The 8,793-nt window shown below is 36.0% G+C and overlaps 1 protein-coding gene across 1 annotated transcript; it reads left to right on the top strand.

Moving 5' to 3' along the window:
• The first annotated feature begins 432 nt into the window (after positions 1-432).
• Positions 433-6,651, top strand: LOC136836237 (protein FAM186A-like). Its single transcript, XM_067100242.1, has 3 exons — positions 433-440; positions 4,789-4,928; positions 6,221-6,651. Exons 1-3 carry the CDS (start codon positions 433-435, stop codon positions 6,649-6,651), a joined length of 579 nt encoding a protein of 192 aa, XP_066956343.1.
• The last annotated feature ends 2,142 nt before the right edge of the window (positions 6,652-8,793 follow it).

Genomic DNA, 8,793 nt, shown 5'->3' with positions numbered 1-8,793 from the left:
GATTAGACTCAATGTTAGAACAGGGTTAGGACAATTAAAAGATTATACAGGAGTGACTGACTACCAAAAAATGTTATAATAGTACAACTCAATAATTTTCTTTTTTTTTTTTGGTAAACAATAAACATTTTTGCAAGATGAGCATTTAGAAAAAAATTATATTAAACATACGAGTACATATAAAATATATATAAGGTAACTAATTTGTAATTGAGTCAGGCCTTTATCTTTTAGGTCGTTCTTGAACATTTTTCTAATACAGAGGTCCAAATAATACATGCCAGGGCTAAGGTTAAAATTACAACTGGAAGTAAGCGCTATAATTGGATTCCAAAGATTTTGTGAAGAGAAATCTTTCGATCTGCCATTCACTGAACTTTCAGTCAATTTATCCTGTGAGAGTTTCACTTAAATGAATGGAATATAGCATTGATGTCCAAGTAAGTAAAGGACTATAAGTCGAAAGGCCTTGCAGCACTCCGTTGTTTCTCTTTTCTTTGTGGATTTTGTTTATATATATACACATATATAATATTTTGCATGTCTATAGTTAAATAAAATGATAAGCACTGAACCTCGGGAATAATTTTCACCAAAAGGATATTGCATACACAGTCAGAGCACCAGCCCTGAACGGCTTTCGAATATGTATGTGCCTTTTGGGACTTCATACATTGGCAACAATTGACCCAATTCCTTCTCTACTGCGAGATAACTTTCTCCTTCTTTCATTTCTACTGGTATTATTCCGGTCGGTGCTTCGTTGCGCTCAAGAGGAACATTACTTCTTATCTCAGGAAGGCTGCAACATCCCACATTGACATTTGGGACATCAAGTTTCTATTTTGTTTTGATTTATAAGATTCCTTCCTTTCTTTAAGGCTTGGATGTAGTTTTAAAGAACGGGATTAGGCATTGAATTTTTAAATGTCCGGTTCACTTTGCTTTTGAATTTAATGTGATTGCCGTGATTATGTTCATATAGACAATTTTTATTTATCCAAAGCAAATTCCTAAATTCTGATTTTCCATTATTGGACGTTTGTGGTAAGTATTGTATGAAAATTGCTGATATATCCACATAGATATTTTTATCGGTGGAAATAAACATTTTATACATTTTTGCATTTGTAACAATGATTGAAAATGATAATTTGATTAGAGCTGACAATGTACGGAACAATCGACAGAATCACTAGCGAGTCATTTTATATTTAATAAACTCAGCATATTTAATTATAAATGGATTGTCAACAAAATTAGGAGAGAATCATTATATAGGAAGAAAAATTCAAAATAAATAGTGATTATATTATAAGCACCCCAATGGGGGATAGTGTTGTCAGTGCACCTCACGCGGTGCACTGTATGCATTACTTTAGGTTCTTTGCAGCGTCCCTTCGGCCCCTAGCTGCAACCTCTTTCATTCCTTTTACAATATCTCCTTTCATATTCTCTTTCTTCCATCGTACTTTCTGCCCTCTCCTAGCAATTGTGTTTCAATTTCCCTTTCAGCGCTGAATGACCTCGTAGGCCCCAGCGCTTGGTCCTTGGCCTAAATTTTATATTCCATTCCATTCCATTCCACAATTAATTCAAACGGGATAGAGAACCAATGCTGGAAAGAATCTTTCAATACAAAGGAAAATTCAGAATAAATAGTAATTATATCATAAAACTAAAAAAAAAAAAAATAATACAATGAAACAACAAATACAAAGTAAATATATAAAGCCTTCCAGGAGACAAAGTTGGAGCCTGTACTGTAAAATGTTAAAACTTTATCACGAGAACTTTATCTCCGATAGGAAGCGACATTACCTGTCAATCCCAAATAGAATTTTCAAGTGAAGTTAACCGAAACCAAGGTTGTTACGGGAAAACACCATTAGAGTCGCGTCGAATTTTGGGGAGGTCCGGAATGTGTATTCCGTGCGTGGGTCTCAGCCTCCCTGGGCAAAGTTTGATTCCACAAATGCGTAATTAGAGTCTTGTTCTCTTCCTGAGTAGACGAGGATGTTGTCAGGGATTTTTAGAACTTTGGGTGTATGTGTGCGTGTGTGTATACACACATATACATTCCAAAGTTCTAAAAATTCAAGCAATGTGTGTGTATTTTATATTTTATATATATATATATATATATATATATATATATATATATATATATATATATATATATATAAAATATATATATATATATATAAATATATATATGAATATATATATTGTATATACAAACATATATATATATATATGTATATATATATATTATTTATATGAATATATATATTTATATATACAATATATATATATATATATATATATATATATATATATATATATTATTTATATATATATATATATGTATATATATATATTTATATATATATATATATGAGTATATATATATATATATATATATATATATATATATATATATATATATATAGATATATAAATTGCATATAATTATAATGTTGAGGAAGCTTGTCTCAGGACAATACGACTTAAAGAGAATGACACTACAGTAACATGTACATTGACAACCAAACAAGAAATTACTTATATGAAAAGGAAGAAAAATGTTTTGGATATCAACAATGAAAAGAGAGAGAATTGTTATAATGTCGTGTGCTACCTATCAGAAAAATTCAAGCAATCTTTGTATATCATACATGAGAAATGAAAGATATTGTGTTAACTAATCCGGTAGATATTAAAAAGTGGGAAAAATGTTATAAGGAGTCAGCATTGTTAAAAATATGAAGAATGAGAGATATTATGTTAACTAATCCATTAGATATTAAAAAGTGGGAAAAATGTTATAAGGAATCAGCATTGTTAAAAATACGAGGATATAATCCTTTGCATGCAATATTTAAATATAAGATATTATAAGGACTAACTGTCTGATATGAAACAGAATTTTCAGGAACCGAGTCCCGTAGACATCATAACAGAGAAAAACTAACAAGGACTTATTTTGGGGAAAATTCACTTCATTCTCTCTTTTTCTCTCTGTCTAACTGCATACTTATTCCTACGTGTCTGTTGAACTTCCTTTAAAAAAGATTAGTCATAAAAATAGTAGGTTCTATAAAAAACACGCCCGTCGTGGAATTCCATCTAGACTGCATTGTTGAAATAGAATACAAGTCAGATTGAATTTTTCAATTTTTCTGTGTTTTTGCTTTTTCACTTTTGCTTGCCAAGGAAACTTGAATAATCAGCTGCGATGTTGAGATGCATTGCGATGCTAGAACTCAATAATATTATTGTAAATTTTTCGTTTTATCGTTAGCGTCAAAACCGGAAGTAGCCACTAAGCGCACAGAATTATATTTCCCGTCGGGGGGCTATTGTCGACGATGCACCTCGCTTGGTGCACTGTAGGCATTCCTGAAGGATGTTTGCGGCGTTCTTTCGGCTCCTAGCTGCAACCCCTATCTTTCCTTTTGCTATAGCTCCGTTCATATTCTCTTTCATCCATCTAACTTTCCACCCTCTCTTTAACAATATTGCTTCATAGTGCAAATGCAAGGTTTTCCTCCTGTTACACCTTTAAAACATTTCCACTCTCAATTTCCCTTTCAGCGCTGTACAACATCATAGGTCCCAGAGCTTGGCCTTTCCCTAATTCTAAATTCCATGTCATTCCCTAGTCTTATTCAGTTAAACGACAATTGAAACTAACAGCAATGGACATGGGTTCCCGTATACCACGCATGAAGGTGTATTATTTATTTATGTAATTCGAAAGGTCTTGCGGTGAAGGCATTTAGCGTCTGGTTAATTCACTCGAAAAGTTGTCCAGGATTTACTGTAATTCAGTCGGTGGTCGAGCCTCTCTCTCTACCTGGCCGACTGCCGATTGAAATTCTCGAGGTTCAGTACGATCATTTCCTCGAGGACTTCGTCAACGGTTGCTCAATTAGATCCTCAGAAGTTCAAAAGGAGATGCAATGCTTTGCTGCCCTAAGACAGTTCACCTATTGTTTTAAAAATTAATTTTATACTTTTTTGCGTTTTTCTGTAATTTTTTTATTTGTCTTTTTTTTTTTTTACTTTACTAATAATTGACCTCTTTCTGTATTTCCTATTATCTTCTGTAATTTCTTTCAAAAGAACATCATATTCTTTGAAAGCTTCAATTTCAAGGAGTGGCCCTTGTAGGTTTGTTCCATATAAATTTAGAGTTTGTCCTCGGAATAATAATAATAATAATAATAATAATAATAATAATAATAATAATAATAATAATAATAATATGGGTTAATAATAAGTTCTTCCTCATTGCTTTTTTGGTGCCTGGAGCTCAAAGTGTCTGAGGGATGCTGATATCAGTGTTATATTTTTCATCAGAATGCCTAATCTAACCTCTATCGTGTATAGTTGCTGAAAAATTATAAAATTGACATTCAGGTTCAATTTCAAAAGATTTATTGACATAAATTACATATACAGCAAATGGATTGTATCAGAATGCTGGTACACCCGCCAAAATATATATTTTAACAATACATCATTCACCATTCAAATTTACTTGTTCCAATAAAAATTGGGAAACTTCTTCATAATGCTTGTTGTTAAGCAAATAATACTGACTGGGAACTGTATCAACACTTCTATCCCTAAGTAAAATGACAAAATATAGACTAAAAATGTAAAATTAGCCACCACTAACCTCTTATTTGATGTTAATATAAGTTCCTTCCTTACAAGACTTCTTAGTTGCACAGACGTTCAACTAACCTACCCCAATCCTTTCGTCGTTCCCTTTCCCAGCTCTGCATCCCCTGCCTTTTCTACTTGGCTTCACAGACACCGCCTAGACGCACAAGATGCTCTCAGAGCACTTCTGAGAGTATCTATGCAGGCAACGTGTCTGTGGGGCAAAAGTAGTAAAGGCAGGGGATCAGAGCCTGGTGCGACGCTGTACATAGTAGGTTAAGTTGAAACGTCTTTGCAGCTGAGAAGAACAAGAAGAACACTAGATTAATATCAAAGAACTGGGTATAATAACAATATACGCTAGACAGAGGACCTTGAACAATACATGCACACGCACGCGCACACACACACACACACACACACACACACATATATACACACATTCATACACACAAGTATTAAGCCACAAATTTTGTTGTGTCAGTCACATATCTCCCCGGTGTGTGTGTGTGTGTGTGTGTGTGTGTGTATGTATATATATTATGAGCCAAATTTACACGGTAATCACTTTGTAAGCAAAAAATTATATTAAAAACCAGACTGTTCTTTAGAAATTATATACTGATAACAGTAAGACACCCGGACGATTGAGTTAAGGTCTCTCTCTCTCTCTCTCTCTCTCTCTCTCTCTCTCTCTCTCTCTCTCTCTCATGGAAAAATCTCCCAGAATAGGCTTTTTGAATTTATATAAGAACATAGATAAAAAACCTTGTCTGGCAAAAGTTTCATTAATCTGATAGATACATCAACAACCTCGTCCTCTCCGAGCGACCAAGTGGCTGCATTTTGATTGGTTCTGGAGGAGATTTTGAATCGTCGTAGCTGATTGGTCCTGGTGGAGATTTTGAATCACTGTAGCTGATTGGTCCTCTCGCTGAGACCGAGGGCTAACTGGAAACAGAATCGTCCCCAGGAATTAATCTAGTTAAAAGTTTAGTCTGGAAAAAGAAGTTTATGACGGGAAAACTGAAGCGTATAAAAAAACAAGTAAAAAATGTGCTGAAGCTCCTTCGGCGCAATCGGGTTTTCTGTACAGCTGCTAAAACGCATCATCAAGGCCACCGAAAATAGATCTATCTTTAGGTGGTCTCGGTATAATGCTGTATAAGCCGCGGCCCATGAAACTTTCGCCACGGCCCAGAGGTGGCCTTTCCTATATCGTTGCCAGATGCACGATTATGGCTAACTTTAACCTTATCTAATAGGAACTACTGAGGCTAGAGTTCTGCAATTTGGTATGTTTGATGATTGGAGGGTGGATGGTCAACATACCAATTTGCAGGCCCCTAGCCACAGTAGTTTTTAAGATCTGGTGGCGGACAGAAAAAGTGCGAACAGACAGACAAAGCCATTTCAGTAGTTTTTTTTTTACAGAAAACTAAAAAAGACTTGGCCGGAACCTACCTATGTCGCAGTGACAGGGCTGACAAATTTATCTTTCTGGTTCTCAAGAGTTTGAGAGATTGAATTTATCACGTACCCTTAGAGGACAAAGATGTGAATATGATTCACGTACCCCTAGAGGACAAAGATGTGAATATGATTCACGTACCCCTAGAGGACAAAGATGTGAATATGATTCACATACCCCTAGAGGACAAAGATGTGAATATGATTCACGTACTCCTAGAGGACAAAGATGTGAATATTTTTCACGTACCCCTAGAGGACAAAGATGTGAATATGATTCACGTACCCCTACAGGACAAAGATGCGAATATGATTCACATACCCCTAGAGGACAAAGATGCGAATATGATTCACATACCCGTAGAGGACAAAGATGCGAATATGATTCACGTACCGCTAGAGGACAAAGATGCGAATATGATTCATGTACCCCTAGAGGACAAAGATGCGAATATGATTCACGTACGCCTAGAGGACAAAGATGCGAATATGATTCACGTATTCTAGAGGACAAGATGGAATATTTTTCATGTACCCCTAGAGGACAAAGATGTGAATAAGGATTCACTATTCCCTAGAGTGGACAAAGATGCAGGCCTTGATTCACATACTCCCTAGAGGACAAGGATGCAGTATGATTCATATACCCATAGAGGACAAAGATGCGAATATGATTCACATTACCACTAGAGGACAAGATGCGAATATGATTCACGTACCCCTAGAGGACAAAGATGCGAATATGATTCACGTACCCCTAGAGGACAAAGATGCGAATATGATTCACGTACCCCTAGAGGACAAAGATGCGAATATGATTCACGTACCCCTAGAGGACAAAGATGCGAATATGATTCACGTACCCCTAGAGGACAAAGATGTGAATATGATTCACGTACCCTAGAGGACAAGATGCGAATATGATTCTACGTATTTCTAGAGGACAAAGATGTGAATATTTTTTCAAAAGATAAATACCTAGAGGACAAAGATGTGAATATGATTCATGTATCCAGAGGACAAAGATGTGAATATTTTTCACGTACCCCTGAGGACAAAGATGTGAGATATGATTTCTAGAGGACAAAGATGCAAAAAATTTAGAGGAAAAAAGATGTGAATATGATCTGATTACCCCTAGGAGGACAAAAGATAATATGACCCTAGAGGACAAAAGATGCAATATGAATATGACAAAGTTGACATTTATTTCTAGAGGATAAAAGATGGAATATTTATCAGGAGGACAAAAGATGCATGGTCTGGCCCCTAGAGGATAAAGATTTTGAATAAAGTGATTCAATGCCCCAGAGTGACAAAGTTATGAATATGATTCACGCACTTAGAGGATAAAGATGTGAATATGATCTCACGTACCCTAGAGGACAAAGATGCGAATATGATTCCACGTACCCCCTAGAGGACAAAAGATGCGAATATGATTCACGCACTTAGAGGACAAAGACACATGATTCACGTACGCCTAGAGGACAAAGATGCGATTATGATTCACGTACCCCTAGAGGACAAAGATGCGAATATGATTCACGTACCCGTAGAGGATAAAGATCTGAATATGATTCACGTACCCCTAGAGGACAAAGATGCGAATATGGTTCACGTACCCCTAGAGGACAAAGATGCGAATATGATTCACGTACCCCTAGAGGACAAAGATGCGAATATGATTCACGTACCCCTAGAGGATAAAGATGTGAATATGATTCACGTACTCTAGAGGACAAAGATGCGAATATGGTTCACACTTTAGAGGACAAAGATGATGAATATGATCTCACGTACCCCTAGAAGAGGACAAAGAGATAATATGATTCACGTGACTCCCAGGGGACAAGATGTGAATATGATTCACATGCCCCTAGAGGACAGAGATGTGAATATGATTCACGTACCCCTAGGGACAAATATGTGAATATGATTCACGTACCCCTAGAGGATAAAGATGTGAATATGATTCACGTACCCCTAGAGGACAAAAATGCGAATATGGGTCACGTACCCCTAGAGGACAAAGATGCGAATATGATTCACGTACACCAGAGGACAAAGATGTGAATATGATTCACGTACCCCTAGAGGACAGAGATGTGAATATGATTCACGTACCCCTAGAGGACAAAGATGTGAATATGATTCACTTACCCCTAGAGGACAAAGATGTGAATATGATTAACGTAACCCTAGAGGACAAAGATGTGAATATGATTCATGTACCCCTAGAGGACAAAGATGTGAATATGAATTCAGTAAGTACCCTAAAATCAAAGGTGTGAAATGAACTTGCTAAGTACCCATAAAGTACAAAGATATGAATATGAATTCGTTAGGTACCCCTAAAGATCAAAGATGTGAATAAGAATTCTGTAACTACCCCTAAAGGACAAAGATGTGAATATGAATGCAGTAAGTACCCCTAATGGACAAAGATGTGAATATGAATTCAGTAAGTACCCCTAATGGACAAAGATATGAATATGAATTCCTTAAGTACCCCTAAAGGACAAAGATGTGAATATGAATTCGTCAGGTTCCCCTGAATGACAAAGATGTGGATATGAAAGCAAAAAGACAGAGTAATAAGCAAGCTGATCTCCTCACTTAGATCCTTTCTGATTTCAAGGCTTTCAG

This window comes from Macrobrachium rosenbergii, chromosome 56 (genome assembly GCF_040412425.1).
Source record: "Macrobrachium rosenbergii isolate ZJJX-2024 chromosome 56, ASM4041242v1, whole genome shotgun sequence".
NCBI classification, from domain to species: domain Eukaryota; kingdom Metazoa; phylum Arthropoda; class Malacostraca; order Decapoda; family Palaemonidae; genus Macrobrachium; species Macrobrachium rosenbergii.
The sequence above is the reverse complement of the archived record's forward strand: the minus strand, read 5'-3'. Positions and strand labels throughout refer to the sequence as shown.